General features: G+C 43.6%; 1 protein-coding gene across 3 annotated transcripts in view; it reads left to right on the top strand.

Moving 5' to 3' along the window:
• TACC2 (transforming acidic coiled-coil containing protein 2) overlaps positions 1-23,499 on the top strand; it is a 235,628-nt gene that overhangs the window by 133,728 nt on the left and 78,401 nt on the right. For all 3 annotated transcript variants that reach the window (XM_040361948.1, XM_040361949.1, XM_040361946.1), the window contains exons 9-11: positions 1,703-2,885; positions 18,492-18,552; positions 21,764-21,971. In XM_040361948.1, coding sequence (XP_040217882.1) covers positions 1,703-2,885; positions 18,492-18,552; positions 21,764-21,971 — 1,452 coding nt within the window. The remainder of the gene's footprint in view (positions 1-1,702; positions 2,886-18,491; positions 18,553-21,763; positions 21,972-23,499) is intronic.

Genomic DNA, 23,499 nt, shown 5'->3' with positions numbered 1-23,499 from the left:
GCAATGGCTGCAGAAAAAACACTTGTACAATGGAAAAAAAAATTGACCAATAAAGTGATAGGTGTAAAATTTTATATTTTGATTTTTTATCTGTGTAAATAAAATGTATATATTTTATATATAAGTGTGTTTTTACACATTATGTCATACATCCCAGGAGTCTTCAGGAGTGGAGGAGGCGCTTTGTCAGCTAAGCACATCCTCCTGCCCGCATTCCTGCACTAAGGCAGATGGATCCCAGGAAGTAAATACTATCTGAATCATCTGTCCCCACTCAAGATGGCCACGGCCAGAAATTCCGGGTTTTTTTTAAGGGTGATTTTCAGCAAAATAAAGCATGGAGACATGGATGGATGGGGGAGTTTGCTTTGGACATTAAAAATGAATTAAATAAAGTTTTGGTTTGTGGTGCTTTAAGTAGACCTGTCATTAAATTTCATATGAATCAGTATTACTTTGAGTGATAGTAAAAAGTACCCTTTGCTGATCACAACCACCTCTATGGCTGTGTTCACATAGGCTGCGGTTCACAGCATGGGGTCTGCTACGTCTCCGTTTCAGGTGCGAATCAGGTCCAAATTTGCGCCTGAATTTGCACCTGAATCGGGACCAAAGACGCACAGGACCCTTTTTGAATGTGGACTGCGGCCACCCGGAGCTATGTGAACTGGCTCCATTGCAAGCCGGTCATGCTCTACTGTCATGTGAATTAGATGCGGGGAAAACCCACATCCAATTCACGTATGTGTGAACCCGGCCTACCTCTGATAAATGTCAACCTTCACTTGAAGCTTACAGTGCAGTGCTGCTATAATGACTTGAGTTTTAGCAAAATAATGATGCTGGTATTCAATGACTAAGCTTGTGATCCTCTTATAATAGCATTATAGCTAGTAATCTGCTATGACTTTGTATTTTATGCATATTAAGTGATGTCATCTGCAAAGCATACTTTATTTTATTTTTTATTCTAAATCCTTGTTTATAATGGTAGTTGAGGCGTAGTATGTTAATAGCATGTTAATAATGAGGGGGAGCCTAAAGCGTTACTAAACCCAGGACCCTGCATTCACTATATCTGGTCTCCCACAGTACAGTACACAAAACATGGAAATGCAATTATTTTAGTAAATATAAACTGCTAAATACCTTTTCTCATCAGCAGTATATAGCAGTCTTGTGATTTCTATCAGTGCTGAGCACTGGTTAAAGCTTGTAAAAATATTTTGCTGTGTAAATGGGAACCCATAACAAACATATGATGGGGTTTTTTCTCAAATTTGACTGCAGAAGTGGTAATACACTTTAAAGACTATGGGGTTTATTTACTAAAGGCAAATCCACTTTGCACTGCAAGTGCGATTGTAGATCCGTGGGGGACATGCAAGAAGAATAAAAAACAGCATTTTTGCTTGTACATGATTGGATAATAAAAAACTTGCAGTGCACTTGTTGTGCAGAGTGTATTTGCCTTTAGTAAATAAGCCCCTATGTCTCTAAATGTACTTACTGTTACAGTTTAAACATAAAGCCAAAAAAAACTATTTTGTGCCAACAGCTTTGCATTTTTTGTTTTCCAGCCTTTCAATTAATTCAAAAGCCCTTTGACTAACAAACGTTGCTTACCTGGTGACCACAAAAGTGAATAGCCTTAACTAGGGCAGAAATTAATCATTAACATGTATTGTTTCCCTTTGTCCAGCTCCAGAGCAAAGTTTGGAGAACACACAAGCCCCTGAGCCGAAACCTGCTGAGAATGAGAACATTAACGATTCTCCATTCCGTCAGCCTTCTCGCTCATTTTCTGTAGTGTTTGATGAAGACAAGCCCATAGCAAGCAGTGGTACCTACAACTTAGATATAGTTGTCGTTAACACAGTGGATGTCAGTTCAGCATCCTCAGAATCCTCTTGCAAAACTCGTCGCAAATCCACAGACTCCGTGCCTACCAACCGAAACACTTTGTCCCGCTCTCTTAGCTTGCAGGCTGGGGATTTTCAGTTTGATGATGTGTTGAGTGGCCAAGGAGGATCTGAGAGTGTCTTTAATAGTCTTCGCAGGCCTAAGAAGGTGAGGCCTACATCACTAAAGAAGAAGGCAGCAAGTGCTAAAAAACAGACAGAGGCCGTAAGCAACAAGGACACTCAGGCATTGTCAGCAGAGCCACAAGAAGCAGAAGAGTCCAACGATCTTCAGATTCAATCCGTTCCATCACCTCCCCCAACAGATAAAGAGCTACCTTTATTAGGAGAGCAGGAAACACAGCCTGTTGCCTCCTTAGAGGTCACCTCTGTGGATCCCCAGCTGAGCAGCATCACAAGCACCCCTCTCGTTGACTCTTGCCCTCTGCCACTAACAGGAAGAGTGTCCCCACCATTGCCTACCCATCAGAAACGTGAGGTGACCCCAGGAGACTCTGGAGTACCAGAAAACCCTCCAGTGGTTGGGCAATCAGTGAGGCTGGAGTTCGATTATTCTGAGGAGGCACGGGAGGGTCAGCCTCCTGTAAGAAAAGGCAAAAAACCCTCGGGCAAAATGCCCCTACGAAAACCCAAGCCTAAAAAGGCAATTGAAAAGCCTGATGCTCCCCCTGGACCTCCCAGCTCCATTTCTACAGATCTTGATGACATTCCTATTGCAAAGGGATCATATTCATATAACCTGGACCAATGGGATGATCCCAACTTCAATCCCTTCTCTTCCAATATGAAACTACCGGATTTACCACCCACTACTCAAGAATTACCTGAACCATTCAAACCCATTGTGCAGAGATCAGAGTCTCCTGCAAAAACACCGGCTTCTTTTGAGATTCCAACAAATGATGCAGATCAGATTGGAGAGAGCAATAAACCAGCCAAGAAGAAGAAGACTCCATTAAAGACGTAAGTCACTTCTGTTATCTAGGAATGTTATACACGTGATCTATATCTACTCTGTCTGCAGTGGCAACTGCCAATCTGTTCCTTATTTTTAAGGACAGTCCCTGGTTTTACAGATTGTCAAATGTCCTTCTTTTAAACACTATTGTACAATATCCTAAAATTACATTTTTTTTTCCTGGAATGTTTAATTTAAATCATATTGTCCAGTACTATTGATTTGTCTGTTGGATTTAAAGTGGTTCTAAAGCCTAAAGGTTTTTTACCCTTATGCCGCGTTTACACAACATTGGGTTTCTTGGCAGTGAAAAAAACGCTGAGAAACCCGACGGGAAAACCGAGGGCCGGCTTGGTCCCTTTTCCCCGTGTACACACGGCCGGTTTTCTCGACATGTTTTATCTTGGTCGAGAAAACCGACCGTGTGTAGGCTCCACTGCAATGTTTCCCTGTGGGAAAACTGCTGAGAAAAAAAAAACGCTGCGATTTGCGACGAGAAAAATTAAAACATGTTCTAAATTTTCTCGTCTTGATTCTCGGCGGTTTTCTCGGTGGGAAAACTGCTGGAGAGCCTACACACAGGCGGTTTTCTCGTCCAAGAGAAAACATGACAGTTTTTCCGACGTGTGTATACGGCTTTATACTTTCCTGAGCCCATTCCCAATTTAATGATGTGCATAAGAGCCGAGGCTCTCCCGACTCTGTCCCTTCTCTATATGCAGATTGATAGCAGCAGGAACCATTGACTCCCGCTACTGTCAATCAAATGCTGGGATGAGGAAGCAGGGGGGAGGCAAAGCCGCCTGGTCTGTGTCAATAGATGCAGACAGGGTGGCTTGAGAGCGAGCCCAAACCAGTGCCTTCATATAGGGGCACTTGCCAAAGAGGAGGAGCAAGGAGCACCTCGGAGAACCCTAGAAGAAGAGGATTGGGGCTGCTCTGTGATAAACCATTGCACAGAGCAGGTAAGTATAACGGGCCAGATCCACGTACCTCGGTGTATATATAGGCCGGCGTAGCGTATCTCAGATACACTACGTCGCCGTAACTTAGAGCGGAGGTTCCTTATCCACAAAGAATTTGCGGCATAAGTTACGGCGGCGTAGTGTAAATGTGTTGGCGTAAGGGTGCGAAATTCAAATGACTAAGATGTGGGCGTATCCCAGTGCACATGTTAGAAATCACGTCTCAAATAGTCAATGCTTTCGACGTGAACGTAATTTACGCAAAGCCCTATCCACGAAAGTTTTACGCAAACGACGTAAACAACGGAAAATTCGACGCTGGCCCGACGTCCATACTTAACATTGTGTACGCCTCATATACGCCGGAAAAAGCCTTACAGAAACGACATAAAAAAATGCGCTGGGCAGACGTACGTTCTGAGAATTGGCGTATCTAGCTAATTTGCATACTCTACGCGGAAATCAACAGAAGCGCCACCTAGCGGCCAGCGTAAATATGCACCTAAGATCCGACTGCGTACTAAGACGTGCGTCAGTCGGATCTAGCCCACATTCAGGCGTATCTTGTTTTGTGAATACAAAACAAAGATACGCCGGCGCATCGTAGAACTTATGTGGCGTATCAATAGATACGCCGCAGTAAGTTCTTCGTGGATCTGGGCCAACATGTTTACTATTTTATTTTAAAAAAAATAGATAGATGAATGAAAGCTCCACCCCTTCCATTCATAGATCACGTTTCATTCGTAGAAGCTATAGTACAGCTTGGAGAATAGGGGCAAAAAGGGAGGGCATAGTCGGCACTCGTGATGAGTGCCTGTCACAGGTCCATCAGCTCTAAGCCCATTGGAAGATTATGGGGGTGGGGTTAGGTCGCATTGGCGACTATGACATGTTAATAAGTCATACTTACATAAGTGGTGGAAGATTCCTGCCAGACTTTTGAGAGGCATGAATAAACCAAAAAGTGTCTCAAAACAAAGCATACCTGTAGACTAAACAATGAGTAACATCACATCTAGTAACATATAGTAACATCTAGTAACATCACGAGGCTCAAATAATTTTTGTACCATATTTTCTGTATACAGTCATTGTTTCCTGTGTGTTAGAACAAGTGTGTTGGGAAACATACAGTATAAAATGAAAATCTATGTTTAATATGGGGAAAATACAAAGTTGTTGGGTAGTACACCCTTTGATCCATGATAAAAGTCAGTTCAGTCTTAGTATATGATCAAATAATGTATATACAGGAATTACCTTCCGTAAAAGTCAAAATGATTAGTTAATTTTTTCTGTAAAGATGAAGCTTGACCCCACCTGCAAAGCCTCCCTATAGGTCCCATCACAATATTCCTTGCAAATCCCATGCAAAGTTTAAACAACAGGTTCACAACAGGGGTGAAGAGACAAACCCCTGTGTATGGTTAAGGATTCTTCCTCTTACTTTCAAGTGGGTGGCAGTTCATCAAGCACCCAATCAGCAGTGAATCACATGGGAGGAAGGGGATTGAGTGACATGCTCGTCATACCTGGAAGTACTGGCTTTTTCTCTTTACTTTTCATCAGCCCAGTAGAGCTGCAGGGGAGCGTAGGAAAGAAGGGTATGTACAGGTGGGTAGGTCTTCATTTAACTGAACATGTTGGCTTGCCCTGCACAGGCATGGTATGAAATTTAGACTTGTCTGTAGTTCCTGATGCCGCGTACACACGACCGTTTTTCATGACGAGAAAAATGCCATTTTATAAATTGGTCATTAAAAACGGTCGTGTGTAGGCTCCAGAGCATTTTTCTCGACGAGAACCTGCTCTATTTTTTTCTCATCGTTTTTCACGTTGTCGTTTTTCTCGTCGTTGCCTCTGAAGTCGTCTTGGGATCGCCTTGCCGAGTCGCCCCCAAAGTCGTGCCGCCCCAGTGTGAACCGGCTCTTACTCTCAGCAGTACAGGAACTAGGAAAATCTTAATGTAAACATTTGAAAATCAAGTTTAGTTAGAGATAATTGAAATCATGTTTTGCCTTTATTTTAAGTCCATGGATTTCCTATAAGATGGACTATCAGAGGGCACTGTCTTATGTTGTGCCAAAGAGTACTGTAGGTTGATTCCCTGGTCTGCAGAGACAGGAAAGTAGAAATAATCCGGGTTTTAGACACATAAAACAAAGCTTTGTACTTTTCTTTAATATACCGCTTGTCGTTTCCACAGGCGATATAATACAAACTAGTAGCAAAAACCATACCCCCCTCCCCCCTGTGGCGCAGCACGGCACAGCACTAACACCCCCCCTCCACCACCCGCTGTTCTTACCATAGATGTGGGTGGTGAGAGCTGCAGTCAGAGCTGCTGTGGCCATCTCCCAGCATGATGGGCCGGGCTCCGGTGTCCTATCCTGGAGTTTTCTGCTCTCTGCTCCTCCCAGTGCTAAGCATCCAATAGGATCGCCTGACATTTTGGCTAATTGGGAGACGGGTTTCATACCTGCTTCTTGATTGACCAGGAGGAGGATCACCGTTGCAACAGCGTGTATTCAGTCGCTGTTGCAACACACCTGGGTGGGCTCAGGACACATCCTCAGCATCCCGAGCTCATGCTATTTTAAAGCCTATTAGAGCCTATGGAAAAACCTGGCCGCTGGATTTCATGTGCCCGGTCACCCAAAAGGGACCGGACACATGAATAGGGGGCGGCTGCCGTGGATAGTCTATGCATAAATCTATCCACTGCGAATAGGGGGTGGAGGGGAGATAGGGGGCGGCGCCTGGGCGCCCCTAATGGATGGGCTGCCACTGCAACCATCTCTATTGGTTAGCCACTGAAAAATTGTATTTAAAGGAAGAGTAATCCTAGGAATGCCTATTCATATTTACAGTAAGCAGGGGCTGATCACAGATTTAAGCTGGCCATATACTAGTAGATTTCCGTGCGATTGAAAACAATTGCCAATTTGACCCCCACCGATTTAAAAATCGTATGAACTTTCTCAAAATTTAAATTTTAGAACAAACTTCTAGCAGTGTATGGTTAGCTTTAGTGTTTATTTCCAGTTTTGTGCCATCTTATGATTTATTATAGTCCTAGCCATAAAATGCAAGAGTGTAGCCAAGTCAGGCCGACCCGGCAGCCGCTCTGGGACTACGGAGATGGGAAGCTGGCTTGCGGGGCCCTCCTGGCTCATCCAGACATAAATGAAAACACTTTTCTATTTTATCTCTGGTATAATATGTTTGGGATGCTGCTCATTAATAAACTAGATTGCAAAAAATGTTGATTGAATTTTAAAACTAGAAAAGATACAATTTCTGGGGAAATTGTGCGGCGTGGTCTTGCCTCCACCAATACTCCTGACTGGAGACGGTGCCCCTGGAGATGTAAATGTGATCCAACAGTGTGTCGAGCCAGTTCGGTCCATTGCCCCATCAAAAACTGCTCCATTAAAAACTACCCCATCAAAACTGCACCATCCTATTTGCCCCATCAAAAACTGGTTGCTATGGACTGGTTGCTATGGAGTGGTTGCTATGGAGTGGTTGCTACGGAGTGGTTGCTACGGAGTGGTTGCTACGGAGTGGTTGCTATGGAGTGGTTGCTATGGACTGGTTGCTAGAGACTGGTTGCTATGGACGGTTGCTATGGTCGGGTTCCTATGGACGGTTGCTATGGACCGGTTGCTATGGACCGGTTGCTATGGAGTGGTTGCTATGGACTGGTTGCTATGGACTGGTTGCTATGGACGGTTGCTATGGACTGGTTGCTATGGACTGGTTGCTATGGACCGGTTGCTATGGACTGGTTTCTATGGACTGATGGTTATGGACGGGTTGCTATGGACTGGTTGCTATGGACAGTTGATATGGACTGGTTGCTATGGACTGGTTGCTATGGACTGGTTGCTATGGACTGGTTGCTATGGACTGGTTGCTCTGGATTGATTGCTATGGACTGGTTGCTATGGACTGGTTGCTATGGACTGGTTGGTATTGACGGTTGCTCTGGATTGGTTGCTATGGACTGGTTGCTATAGACGGTTGCTATGGAGTGGTTGCTATGGAGTGGTTGCTATGGACTGGTTGCTATAGACGGTTGCTATGGTCTGGTTGCTATGGACTGGTTTCTATGGACTGGTTGCTATGTATGGTTGCTATATGCAGAGCATGCAGAAGTTACGCAGAGCCAAAAAAAACTGAGCCATATCACCTCACAGTGTGTGGGAGGAGCTATAGAAAGCCCTCACAGATGTGTGTATGAAGGATTTTACCTCAGCGTCTCCTAGGAAACCAATGTAAACATATGCAAACACACTCGAGTCTCAAACTGGCGGCCCTCCAGCTGTTGCAAAACTACAAGTCCAATGAGGCATTGCAAGAATGACAGTTACCAGCATGACTCCCACAGGCAGAGGCATGATGGGACTTGTAGTTTTACAACAGCTGGAGGGCCACCAGTTTGAGACCCTTGCAAGCAGAGGAAAGTTCCCTCAGCCTTGTGTGGGAGGAGCCAACTCACCTCACAGCTGTTTGTGAGGTGTTATTAAACTCCTCAGCGTCTCCTAGGAAACCAATTGTTTGGTTTGCAGGCTCTCTGTAAACACAGCAGAAATTGAGGAATTTTTTTTTAATACTTGTCCTTCAAATTAAGGTATTTACCTCACAGAAAAAACCTCACAGCTACCTCACAACTGTGTGTATGAAGGTATTTACCTCACAGAAAACGCCTCACAACTACCTCACAACTGTGTGTATGAAAGTATTTACCTCACAGAAAACGCTTCACAGCTACCTCACAACTGTGTGTATGAAGGTATTTACCTCACAGAAAACGCCTCACAACTACCTCACAACTGTGTGTATGAAGGTATTTACCTCACAGAAAACGCCTCACAACTACCTCACAACTGTGTGTATGAAGGTATTTACCTCACAGAAAACACCTCACAACTACCTCACAACTGTGTGTATGAAGGTATTTACCTCACAGAAAACGCCTCACAACTACCTCACAACTGTGTGTATGAAGGTATTTACCTCACAGAAAACGCCTCACAACTACCTCACAACTGTGTGTATGAAGGTATTTACCTCACAGAAAACACCTCACAACTGCCTCACAACTGTGTGGGAGGAGCTATAGAATCCCCTTACAGCTGTGCGTGAGGAGTTTTTATTACCTCAGCGTCTCCTAGGAAACCAATGTAAACATAAGCATGCAGCCTCTAAGCAGAGACTCAGATCCTGGATTTTTCTTAAATACTTGTCCTATTCAAATGGTTGTATTTTAAAAACTATGAATCGTACAGCGAATATCTTTATATTTTACGAATCACAAGACCCAGACCTACATTTTGATGTATAGTATGTCTCTGAAATAATAAAATTGAAGGCACAGTCGCAGTTTACAAATTCCAAAGATGATTTTAGTTTTCTAAACTTTGACCTCCATTGACTTCCATTGAAATAATGGATGGCGTAGGTTGCAAACAAATTATCATATTGTGAAAACGGTTTGATCAATCACTTAGCCGTGAACACGTGTGGAGGCAGCAGGGATAGCTGAACGTTTTGATATAAGATTTGTGTAGGTCGGCTTGAAAATGAGGGTGTGGTCGCAGTTTGCAAATCATGTAATGATTTTTCATTTTTAGAAATCCCACACTCTACCGCTCCCCATTCATTCCTATGGGAAAATTTTGCCGCAAAAATTACAATATTTCGCGAACGGTTCGGCGAAATTTTCCACACAGTAATAGCCCACCGATCGGGAACAATCCGCACGATTCGATATATTACTCGTCTATGTAGTGTAAAAACTGTGGGAGGAGTTAGGGGGGCAAATTTGGCTATTAGAATAATAATAATATATATGTGAGATAACAATAAGTGCTCTTGCTATGCAAGACCACTTAAATATCATCCAAAAGGTTTAAGCCAGGTACACTGGCTGGGTTGAACGAACAAAACTGTCAACTCCGGTCTGAGCCGCTGTACTAATGATCCGACGTTAGTACAGCGATCTCCCCTACTGAGCTGTTGTGTTTTGACAGGGGGACGGCGCCCCCCATAGAACACTACGTTCAGCGCTCTCAGCCATTGGTTGAGAGTGCTGATCGGGAGCCGATTGGCTACTGGAAGCCGGCTTCTGTCGGACCGGCTGGCATACACACAGGCTGAATGTCGATTGTTTTGTATTAAACCAGCAGATGTTTGCCAGAATTTGGCCCGTGTGTACGATGGACAGAAAATTCCTGGGACAAGGTGGAGATCGTGACATCACCGCCCCACCTCTCCGCCTCGTCCAATCAGAAAAAACTTTGCATTCATTAGGAGAATGCAAAGTGATCTCTGAATGGGCCCTGAAGCTGTACCTCCCAATTTTCTGAGACAGGAATGAGGGACACCTATTAGAAAAAGTATGTAGGCATAGGACACCCCCTGCCACGCCTGTCTATAAAATCTACCAGAAGTTTAGCTTTAAAGTGGATGTAAACCCGAAAATGTTCATTTATTTTTTTGCTGTCACAATGTAGAGTATAAGATTTCCTATCATCTGTGCCCAGTCTTGCCACACAGAGTTAATCCAGCTCTGAGCAATCCTCTTTTATTGTTCAGTGAAATAAAACTGACTTGCAGAGAAAAACCTTAGTCCGTTCCGCCCCCTTGCTGTGAGTGACAGGTTATTTACATATCTCATGCACTAGCCTGGAAACGGGCATTATTTTTTAATTCCCACCCCCACTCCTTTTCTGAAGTCATGTGGTTACTTTTCTGGATTTTGACTGGATGTTAGTGATCAAAGCAGAATTCAGTGTAAGGAATACACAGGAAAAAATGCATGTCGACAAGGGGAGTGTAGAGGAGGGCGGGGAGTCTACTGACATCACGACTCCACCCACCGAGCTCCAGACAACAGATCCACCCACGGAATCTGCAGTTTTTCAGTTCTTTTAACAGACAGAGGGGAAACATTTGACAGGTAAGGATACATGCAGGAGTCATGTATATCCTTATAGATCAGCACTATGGCATTATTTTAGAAAGGATGAGAGTGGGTTTACATCCACTTTAACTGGTACACTTTGGCCACGGACTCACCTGGAGCCTGCTGACTGGGCAAAGAGGAAGCATCAACACACTGATAAAGTCATCACTCTCCCCGCTCTGATCTCTCCTCCTGTCAGCATGCCGCCTGTGATAGATTGACAGTACAGTGTGTTAGAAAAGAACCCTGATTGTTTTACAGTGTTTTTTTTTTCCAGCTTCTTCCTTTTCTCTGCAAGGGGTTACAAGGAAAAGATAGACTGGACTGCTTTTATGCTTTAATCTCTGTGTGCTTACTAAGCATTTCTCCATTCCCTAGATATATATTATTCATCAAGCCAGGTAAAAATAAAGCAGACAGGCCAGTGTGGGAGGATTTGCTTTAGTTTTTTTAAGCAGTTCCTTCCTGTTAATGTGTATTAGTGTGTAAATAACTCCAGTGGGGCCACATGGAATGTTTATTGCGTACACAGCCTTCTGTCTGTCTGTCTCTTTGTCTCTGTGTCTATAGGATGGTTGAAGATGTCGTGTCTGTCTGTTCTCTCTTGTAAGTAACTTCACTTCAGCTACATTCCTTTTCTCTGTGCTTCTCTCCTTCCTCACTGTGCATGTTTGTGGTCACGGCTCCTTCCCATTAGATTCCCATTGTCTCCTGTGCCAGTTGTGGCATGTTATGCTGCTTTACACTTGGCAGTACGTGTCTGTATGTGGTGGAGTATTTGTGAATTATGTGAATTGTTCTCGCTTTGTATATTGCTGTGTTCTTATGGGTTTGCTGCTTTTTTATGTTTTATTGGAAAACCAATATAAAATATTTAGCAGGAGCATTGTATCATCCAGGGACTATCAGTACAATGATGCCAGTGGTCACCTATTGAGGCATAGAGCAACCTCAGTAGCAGGATGATTGCTCTGAATGCCCAATACTGACTCAAGTAACAAGGTGAAGATTTGATTATGTTGCTCCCTGTTGCATACACGCTTCTATGTTAAATAAAAACCTTAGTGCCATCTTAGGCCCTGTACACACGAGGAGACATGTCCGATGAAAACTGTCCGCGGACCGTTTTTATCGGACATGTCTCCTGGGAGCTTTTGGTCTGATGTGTGTACACACCATCAGACCAAAATCCCTGCGGACAGAGAACGCGGTGACGTAGAAGACACCGACGTTCTCAAACACGGAAAGTGCAATGCTTCCACGCATGCGTCGAATCAATTTGACGCATGCGCGGGATTTCGGGACGCTGGTTACACGTCATAACCAGCGGACATGTCCGATTAGGTGTACTAACCATCGAACATGTCCGACGGACATGTTTCCAGCGGACACGTTTCTTAGCATGCTAAGAAACTTTTGTCCGCTGGAAACCTGTCCGCTAGGCCGTACACACGGTCGGACATGTCCGCGGAAACTGGTCCGCGGACCAGTTTCAGCAGACATGTTCGACCGTGTGTACGCCGCCTCAGGCATTCTCGCATCTATGTGCCTTAAAGTGGATGTAAACCCCTTGCATATACCCAGTGAAGTGAACAGCCTCAGATGATACACAAAGAAGAAACAAATCTTCCTACAAAAGTTTTACATGTATATCTGCTGTCTTCATCTTTATATACTGTTTAGAAAGTTCAGATCATGTTAGATTTTCTTTTCCTGGTTAGCACTGCAGTGAAGCTTGGGCATACAGCCAAGACAGCTGATTGGAGGGAAGGCACACACCCTCTCTCCTCATAGGTAGAGACTTTCAAAACTGTCCCTTGTATGGTTCAGGGCTCTGCTAAATATATTTATAGCATCCTCCCCAACACAAAACTCCTGCTGCTTTTATCTCCTGTGACTGAAGCCTCGTACACACGACCGAGGAACTCGACGGGTGAAAAACACATCGTTTTCCTCGTCGAGTTCCTTGTCAGGCTGTCGAGGAACTCGACAAGCCAATTTTCTCCATTCCCGTCAAGGAAATAGAGAACATGATCTCTTTTTGGCTCGTCGAGTTTCTCGACAGTTTCCTCGACGAAAATGTACACACGACCGGTTTCCTCTGCAAAATATCTCCCAGCAAGTTTCTTGCTGGTTTTTGCCGAGAAACTCGGTCGTGTGTACGAGGCCTCAGAACTTGTCAGGAGTTATCAGGCTGATAACAGAAGAGTGGAGCAGGAGACAGCTACGGGACACAGTGCTTTCAAGAGAGATAACAAAACACTGCAGATATATGTGCCCAGTTGTAATGGATCAGGTTTACATCCAGTTTAAAGTGGTTGTAAACTTCAGAGAATAGATATGAACAAAGCATACCCCTCTATAGTGTGTACTTGTCTCAATCAATCAGGGGTTGATTTACTAAGGACTGTGCACCTTGCAGTTGCACCCTGCAAGGGCAGTTGCTCCAGAGCTTGGTAAATGAGGTAAAGCTTCAATTTTCAAAGAGTCTGGAATCACGAGCAAGGAAAATAAAACTGCATTTTTGCTTGTATATGATTGGATGATAAAATTGAGCAGGGTTTCTGCTTATTTACTAAGCTCTGGAGCAACTGCTTTTGCAGAGTGCAATTGTACTTTGCAAGTACACAGTCTATTTTCCTTTAGTAAATCAACCCCACAGTGGAATTTCTATCTGCTACCCTGTTTCTCTGCTATCTGCATGAGTCACTGACAAGTTTTCCTGACACCAAGAGAAAAAAGGTGACGGGAGGGACCTCCAGCTCAAATCTGTTACTGTGTGCTGTGTGAAGAGAGGTGTGTCCCTTCCTTCCAATCAGTGCTAATAGCTCGCCTCACTGAGCTCTGCAGAGTTTAACGTCAGCTCCCCGCCCCCTGTTTTATGACAGCTCAGACAAGCTTTATTAATTCTGCACTTTGAATGGATGTACAGAAAGAAGACTGAAGATAAACGAGTACAACTTATGTAGGAGGATGTGTTTCATCTCTGTGTATCACTCATTTCACTGGGTATATGTAAGTGTTTACAACCACTTTAAAGTATATCTGAATCCAAGAATAACATTTAAAATAGTGCAGCTTACTATTCTTTATATGTTGTTCCTGCATTTTTTTTTCACTTTATGATCCTTTCAGTGACACACTTCCTGTCCTAGGGTGACAACACTCACTGACTGCACTGTATCTATGGAGATGCAGCAATGTCACCCATGGACATGCAGTGTGGTAGGCAGGGCCATCTTTAATGTTGATTGAACCCTGGGCAAAAAAATTCTTGGGCCCTCCCCCCATGCAGTTTGCTCTCCACCTACTCTGAGACATACAATAAATATCAGCTAGACTTAAAATCAGTTTACTGTATCAGATCAGGCAGTGATTGTGATTGGTTGCCAGAGGTTACAGCATATCATTACCACTTACTGACTGGTTGCTAGAGGCTACAGCACACATTACGGCTCACTGATTAGTTGCTAGAGGTTACAGCACATAATTTCTTCTTGTTGATTGGTTGCTAGAGATTACTGTACAGTAATACTGCTCACTGATTGGTTGCTAGAGGTTACAGCACATCATCTCTTCATTGCAGAGCATGATATACATATGAATGTTGCCTTTATTTACATATGAATGCTGCTGGCCTCAACTATTTACATATGAATGACCCCCATTATTTACATATGAATGCCCCCCATTATTTACATGTAAACACAGGGTCTGCAAGTGAGTCATCTGTACACAACAATAGTGGCAGAGCTGGGCAGCATTAGTAGCAGCACTTCACACTGAGATATCAGAACACAGCACAGGACTAAAACTTCAAGGGACAAGGGAATTTAAACTGGTATAGTTGGCAAGAATGAGGCAGCTGCTTTGGACACTACAACAATGACAGGGCCCAGGGCAGCTGTCTCTTTTGCCCTGCCTTAAAGATGGCCCTGGTGGTAGGACTATAGCCTCTCCATAATTATTCCCAAGTAGTCAGATGAAGAGAACAATCCTATCTAATTCCTGCAACCCATAGATCAACATAATTTCCGACCACTGTGATAACAAAAAACTGTTTTTCTACACAAGACTCATCACATGCACTATACAGCAGATGGGTTTTACATGTCGGGTTAAAAATAAATCGACCCTTTTCAAACGCCACGATTTATTGGCTTCAACCAACAGCTAATTATGTAACTGTGTTTTCAGCTGGAGAGGCAAAACATGTAATGGGTGCGATATTCATTTACTGGCTAACTGAAAATGAAAACAAACATTCGGTATCTGTGGACTCTGGATCAGCGTTCATTCACTAGTAATTAAATGTAAGATACAGATGTGTATGTACTGTAAGCCAGGATCCATTCAAAGATTTGTTTTTTTAATAAAGTAGGGAATGGCTAGAAATCATGTCAGATTATTTTTGCATGTCTGTGTTGTCACTAGGAACTTCCTATCCTGGTGACTTCACTAAAAATAAAAGAAAACTCATCAATGGGGACACGGGCTGGAAATAAGGACCAGACAGATCTATCCATTCACTATTCTACAATATAAGGGCTTTATATTGCTGTCTGTGCCCCCTTTGGAGAGATTTATTTAATTTTTGTGTGTCAGTGAGGGGTTATCTCCCTATTGGGGGGCAGCATCATACACCTTGCCCACCATTATCCAAATCTATCAACAAAACAGGACCTGGGCTTTTAGGTGAACCTGTGCTCTGCCCATACCCCTTTTTCTTTAAACACCCGCTTCTCCCGAACCCTTGCCACAACCCTTTTTTTTTTTTTTACAAAATCCTTTCTCAAATCCCTTTTTCTACTTTGGTTTTCTGGTCAACCACATGAGGTCCTCCAGTCTTCTTCCTCTTAGGCCCCGTACACACGTCCAAGAAACTCGATGGGCAAAACACATCGTTTTGCTCGTTGAGTTCCTTGTGAAGCCGCCAAAGATCTCGGCGAGCCAACTTTTCCCATTGACTCAGGCCCCGTACACACGTCCGAGGAACTCGACGGGCAAAACTCATCGTTTTGCTCGTCAAGTTCTGTGTGAAGCCGCCGAGGATCTCGGCGAGCCAACTTTCCTCATTGAACAACGAGGAAATAGAGAACATGTTCTCTATTTGGCTCGACGAGGAACTCGCCGGCTTCCTCGGCCGAAAGTGTACACACGGCCGGGTTTCTCGGCAGAATTCAGCTCCGATCGAGTTTCTGGCTAAATTCTGCCGAGAAACTCGGTCGTGTGTACGGGGCCTCACGAGGAAATAGAGAACATGTTCTCTTTTTGGCCCGACGAGATCCTTGTCAGTTTCCTTGGCGAAAAGTGTACACACGACCGGTTTTCTCGGCAGAATACGTCTCCCATCGAGTTTCTGGCTGAATTCTGCCGAGAAAACCGGTCGTGTGTACGAGGCCTCATTCTTGCAGAGGTGGTCAGTCTGCAATCATTGTACTATGAGCCCCGGATTGACATGGTGATGCACCCCAAGGGGGTATGTTCATGACAGCCCGGGCTCACAGAAAGTGTATTGATTAGCTACGACCATCATTCAACCTGGACGAGGATTGGCAGCAAAACAAAGTTTCTGCCGGTGACAGTGGTGGACACAGCATGAATATTGCATTGAGCTATGCAGTCTTCATTCTTAAAAAGCCTTTTTTTCATTAAAATAAAAATTAGCTTTATAGTCCAATTGATTTACAACTGTAATGCACTCAGGCTGCATGTACATTATAAATGTTGTCATTTTACTTTTTTATCTGCCAAGTACTGAAGTTAAAATACCCTGAGCTGTAACATTTAGAGATGGATCACTGTCCTCACATACTCTGCAGTGGAGCAGCACACCAGCAGCCTGAGGCCTCGTACACACGACCGAGGAACTCGTCGTAAATGAAACATCGATTTCCTCGACGAGTTCCTTGTTAGGCTTGTCGAGAATCTTGATAATCTTTCTTTGCGTATACACTGTCAAGACAAAATCTCGTCGTTCTCAAACGCGGTGACGTAAAACACGTACGACGGCACTTTAAAGGGGAAGTTTGATTCCACTGGCGCCACCCTTCTGAGCATGTGCGGGTTTCTAAGCATACACACGAACGCGTTTCTCGTCGAAAACCAGCCCGACGAGGAACACGACGAGGAAATTGAGACTCCCGACGAGGAAAAAGAGGAACTTGTTCTCTTTTTTTCTCATCGAGTTCCACGACAGTTTTCTCGATGAAAAACATACACGCGACCGTTTTCCTCTGCAAAAAAGCTCTGCCACCAAGTTTCTTGATGGATTCTGTCGAGGAAAACGGTCGTGTGTACGAGGCCTAAATCTAACATGAACCAAGAACCCAAAACACGGAGACTGCTTGCTATGGTCAATGCCTTCACTCCCCATTATGTTTTGTTAATTAAACCAAATATATCAAATCAAAATATAACTTTATAAAATATAATATAAAAATAAAATATAATCAAAATCAAATAAAAATAGGCATGTTTAACCACTTCCCGACAGCCGTACGACTTTATACGGCCGCAGGGTGGTTCTAATTCTCTGAGTCGCCGTGTTTTTACGGCCTCCCCTCCTCCTGGCCACTGGGGGGGCAGATGCGCGTGCCTGGCGGCCGCGATGTCCGCCAGGCTCCCGCGGCGGTTACTGAGACAAGGACGTGGATCTGTGTGTGTAAACACACAGATCCACGTCCTGTCAGGGAGAGAGGAGACCGATCTGTGTCTCTTGAGACACGGATCGGTCACCTCCCCCAGTCAGTCCCCTTCCCCCACAGTTAGTAACACTAGGCAGGGTACACATTTAACCCCTCCCTCACCTCCTAGTGTTAACCCCTTCAATGCCAGTCACATTTATACAGTAATTAGTGCATATTTATAGCACTGATCGCAGTATAAATGTGAATGGTGCCAAAAATGTGTCAAAAGTGTCCGATGTATCCGCCATAATGTCGCAGTACCGATAAAAATCACAGATCGCCGCCATTAATAGTAAAAAAAATAAAATAATAATAATTCTGTCCCCTATTTTGTAGGCGCTATAACTTTTGCGCAAACCAGTCGCTTATTGCGATTTTTTTTTTTTACGTAAAAAATATATATATATATTTTTTCAAAATTGTCGCTCTATTTTTGTTTATAGCGCAGAAAATAAAAACCGCAGAGGTGATCAAATACCACCAAAGGAAAGCTCTATTTGTGGGGAAAAAAAGGACGTCAATTTTGTTTGGGAGCCACGTCGCACGACCGCGCAATTGTCAGTTAAAGCGACGCAGTGCCGAATTGCAAAAAGTCCTCTGGTCAGGAAGGGGTATATGTGCCCAGTAAGCAACAGGGCACAACGTTTCGGAGAAGGCAGTTCTGAATGTACCTGTATACTGGTTTTCATTTTATTTCTTCCAGTAACCAGTTAAATGTAATATCCATGGCATTTTGTCTGAAAGTAAAAGTATCTTACCTGCTAGAAGATACTTTTGGCATGTAACGCAGGCTACATGCAGATTACCACCCTGCTTTTCCAGATGTCGTCACATTGTAGCTAAAAGCTATGATGAAACTGCATGGTATTTATGTGATCATTTAGAAGTAGATATGATGGTAAATAACCTGTGTAATCATACATTTCCCATTGTGATTGTCATTTTGTTGTAATGACTTGCTTTCTGTTATTTTTTTTTCAGTGACACATTTAGGGTGAAGAAGTCACCAAAACGCTCCCCGGTTACTGAGAATGGCTCTGAGGTTTGTATGAATGGAATGTATGAATGGTGTTCTTGAGTAGTTAACGCTCTATATTCTGTGTGTTCTCAATGATGAAATATTTCAATATATTATTCAGAGGTTAAAGAGACCCTGTCACCAGACCATTCATGTCAACAAAAACACTTTCCATAGGATTATATGTACAGTGTATATTATACACGTTTTTACCTGTAAAAGCCTCTCTGTAGACATCCAAAATTTCTCAGATCGCTGCTGGGCGCTGTCATCGCCGATGTGATGTCAAAAACCCCAGCTGACTCAGAGCTGACATTCAAGTTAAAGCAGAGGTTCACCCAAAAAACAAGTATATAACATTACATTCAGTATACCTCAAACATGTACAGTATGCCGTTTTTTTTGTTTTTTTTTGGGGGTGTACATTCGGTATTATTAGTATTTTCCTCCCGGCTTCCGAGTACTCGCACCAGCGGGAGTGGGCGTTCTTGTGCAGTGCCGCAATGTCATCTGGGACTTCGCCCATATGATTGACGTGCCTGAGAAAAACTCCCCCCGGCGGATAAGGCGCGTCACGACTTTCTGAAAGTAGCCGAACCGCAAGTCGGCTCTATACGGCGCCTGCGCAGTCAGCTCTACACGGCTCCTAGTCGGTGCGCAGGTGCCGTATAGAGCCGACTCGCGGTTCGGCTACTTTCGGAAAGTCGTGCCGTGCCTTATCCGCCGGGGGGAGTTTTTCTCAGGCATGTCAATCATATGGGCGAAGTCCCAGATGACATTGCGGCACTGCACAGGAACGCCCACTCCCGCGGGAGCGAGTACCCGGAAGCCGGCAGGAAAATACTGATAATACCGTATGTACACCCCCAAAAAAACGCCATACTGTACATGTTTGAGGTATACTGAATGTAATGTTATATACTTGTTTTTTGGGTGAACCTCCGCTTTAAACTCTATAGTAGGGGTTTCCAAATTTTCTGAACAAAGGGACATTATACTCTCTTTCAGACTTTAGGTGGGCCAATGTCTCAGGCTTGTTGACCAGTGGGAGTAAGGAGAAAAAACGGTGCCCCACCATTGGTATTAGTTGGAGGAATAGTGCCCAATCAATTACGCTATGTCAGTGGAAAGAAGAGTGCACTATCACTGATGTTAGAAGAAGGAATCGTGTCCCATTAATGGTGTCAGCGGGAGAAATAATTCCCCACTGTTTCCTCCCCAATCTGGGGGAATGGTAACTCATTGTTGGGGTTAGTGAGGAACAAGAGCCACAAACAGGCAAGCAAAGGGGCACAGTTTGGAGACTACTGTTATAAAGTATTTCCCTTTGTGCCTACCTCAGCAGCCACTTAAAAGGTTATGCAGGAATGTGAGGGGAGGAGCAGAGGAGCAAGGCCAGCACAGACAGTAATTTGACACTCCCAGAAGAGGATAGAGTTATAACGTTCAAGGTGGGAAAGTGCTGTACTAATGAGCTGATTAGCTGATTTCTCTAGCAAATTCAAAGCCACTTTCGAAAGTAAATAATCACATATAGGAAAAAACTGTATGAGAATGAGGTGAATCTCTGCTGACTTCCATCATCCAATCATGTGCAAGCAAAAATACATTTTTTTTTTCATTTTCTATTTACATGATTAGTTATTGTTTTCAAAAGAATTTTTACAGTATTGACTAAGCTGAGGGATAATTTGATGTATTTGGTCATGAAGTGGTTGTAAAGAATGGCTGATATTTACTAATACCCGATTACTGTTGGAAACCTCCACAGTAATCATTACACTTGGAATATTTCTCATAGTATAAAGCCTAGTACACATGGGCCGAATGTCGGACGGCATCGGTCAGTTTAATGGAAAAAGGCTGACATTCAGCCCAGCTGGTCCAAAGGGCCATGACCGAAAAAGATCTGCCGACCGGCTCCCGATCATTGTTCATGCTGAACTGGCCGAGATTCGAACCATCAATGGCCACATTAAAGGGGTTGTAAAGGTTCGTTTTTTTTTTTCTAAATAGGTTACTTTAAGCTAGTGCATTGTTGGTTCACTTACCTTTTCCTTCGATTTCCCTTCTAAATGTTTTTTTTCTTTGTTTTCTTTGTCTGAATTTCTCACTTCCTGTTCCTCCTCAGTAAGGTGTTCAGTAAGCTGTTCTGAATGACTTTCCACCGCTCGGATGATGGTGGAAAGCTTACTGAGGAGAAACAGGAAGTGAGAAATTCAAACAAAGAAAAAAAACATTTAGAAGGTAAAGTGAAGGAAAAGGTAAGTGAACCAACAATGCACTAGCTTAAAGGAACCTATTTAGAAAATAAAAGACAAACCTTTACAACCCCTTTAAGTCATCTTCCAGGTTTTATTGTCAAAGCTTAATTGGACAGGCTGAAGTTAGAAGCCGATTGGTCCCCATGCACAGCTGCACCAGAATCTGTGTGCACCAGTTTTAGTAGATCTCCCCCAACATGTACTACTTTACTCTTTACAAATCATTAGTAAGACCTCATCTGGAATATGCAGTTCAGTTTTGGGCACCAGTTCTCAAAAAGGATATCGGAGAACTGGAGAAAGTGCAGAGAAGAGCAACCAAACTGATAAGAGGCATGGAGGAGCTCAGCTATGAGGAAAGATTAGAAGAACTAAAGTTATTCACTCTTGAGAAGAGGAAAATAAGGGGGGATATGATCAACATGTACAAATATATAAGAGATCCATACAGTGTACTTGGTGTTGAGTTATTCACTTTACGGTCAACACTGAGGACAAGGGGCACTCTTTACGTCTAGAGGAAAAGAGATTTCACCTCCAAGTACGGAAAGGTTTTTTCACAGTAAGAGCTGTGAAAATGTGGAACAGACTCCCTCCAGAGGTGGTTCTGGCCAGCTCAGTAGATTGCTTTAAGAAAGGCCTGGATTCTTTCCTAAATGTACATAAAATAACTGAGTACTAAGATTTGTTGGTAAAGTTGATCCAGGGTAAATCCGATTGCCTCTCGGGGGATCAGGAAGGAATTTTTTCCCCTGCTGTAGCAAATTGGATCATGCTCCGCTGGGGTTTTTTGCCTTCCTCTGGATCAACTGTGGGTATGGAGTTGGGTGTATAGGATTGTATTGTGTTTTTTATTTTGTTTGTTTATTTTTTTGTGGTTGAACTGGATGGACTTGTGTCTTTTTTCAACCTGACTAACTATGTAACTATGTAACTCTTACCGGTTCTTGCTCTTATTTATCTCCCTGCAGGAGCTGACAATACTCTCCAAGTCAGACACCCCCCCTGTGATAGCCTCTGAAGATCACGCCACTGATGAGGAGAAGCTAGCCTCTTCTGTTGTTAGCCAGAAATGGACCTGCATGGCAGTGGATTTGGAACCAGACAAACAAGACTATCCCCAACCATCTGACCTGACCAGCTTTGTCAATGAGACTCAATTTCACTCTTCCACAGATGGTACTGCTCTGTACACACTGCCTTACACATATTGCTAAATGTCACCTTGATTAACTTGAAAATCTCTTTGTTGTTACCGCATGGGCACTTAGACCACTTTCACACTGAGGTGCTTTATAGGCGCTTTCACGCTAAAAACAGCGCCTAAAAAGCTCCCGGAAATCTATTTCCATTAAAATCAATGAATGCTTTCACACTAGGGCAGTGTGCTGGCAGGGCTATGAAAAACTCCCCTCTCCATTGAAATTAATGGAAAGCTCTTCAAAAGCGCCTGAAAAGCTCTTCAAAAGCGCTCAGTGTTTTTACTGGCAGTTTAGAAGCGCCTCAGTGTGAAAGTGGCCTTAGGCTGGACATACACACAGGGCCGGTGCAAGGATTTTTGACACCCTAGGCGAAACCTCATTTTTCCGCCCCCCCTTGGCTCCACTACTGACTCCATTCCCTTTGCCCTGGCTATGTATACCCCACATTTTTAACCACTTCCCGACGGACTATATACGGCCGCAGAGTGGTTCTACTTCTCTGGGACGCCGTCATTTTACGTCCTCCCCTTTGCTTGTTTCCCGAGCGCGCAGCGGGGAACTTCTGTGCTGGCCGTGTCCCTTGGACACACCCAATCACAGATCGCCGTGAACAGCCAATCGGAGTGGCCGTTTGCTAGGCGATCTGTGCGGCCAATGAGAGATGATCTCATATGTTTACATATGAGATCATTTCTCATTGCCGGCTCTCACAGACAGCGGTGCTGTCAGGTAGAGAGGAGACCGATCTGTGTCTCTTGTACATAGAGACACAGATCGGTCACCTCCCCCAGTCACCCCCCTTCCCCCACAGTTAGAACACTATATAGGGAATACATGTAACCCCTTCCTCACCCCCTAGTGTTAACCCCTTTCCTGCCGGTCACATTTATACAGTAATTAGTGCATATTTATAGCACTGGTTGCAGTATAAATGTGAATGGTGCCAAAAATGTGTCAAAAGTGTCCGATGTGTCCGCCATAATGTCGCAGTCGCAATAAAAATCGCAGATCGCCGCCATTACTAGTAAAAAAAAAATAATAAAAAATAATAATTCTGTCCCTTATTTTGTAGGCGCTATAACTTTTGCGTTTTTTTATTTTTTATTTGTTTTACTAAAAATATGTAGAATACGTATCGGCCTAGACTGAGGATAAAAAAAAAAATTGAAAAAAAATTGAGCTATTTATTATAGGAACAAGTAACACATTTTTTTTTTTTTTCAAAATTGTCGCTCTATTTTTGTTTATAGCGCAAAAAATAAAAACCGCAGAGCTGATCAAATACCACCAAAAGAAAGCTCTAATTTGTGGGGAAAAAAGGACGTCAATTTTGTTTGGGAGCCACGTCGCACGACTGCGCAATTGTCAGTTAAAGCGACGCAGTGCCGAATCGCAAAAAGTCCTCTGCGCAAGAAGGGGGTTTAAGTGCCCAGTAAGGAAGTGGTTAATGACTGCTACTATTTCGCATGCAACACTTTGGTAGACTAGCTAATTGTGGAAAGTCT

Source organism: Rana temporaria, chromosome 8 (genome assembly GCF_905171775.1).
Source record: "Rana temporaria chromosome 8, aRanTem1.1, whole genome shotgun sequence".
NCBI classification, from domain to species: domain Eukaryota; kingdom Metazoa; phylum Chordata; class Amphibia; order Anura; family Ranidae; genus Rana; species Rana temporaria.
Note: the sequence above shows the minus strand (reverse complement) of the source record. Positions and strands in the feature narration are given on the sequence as shown.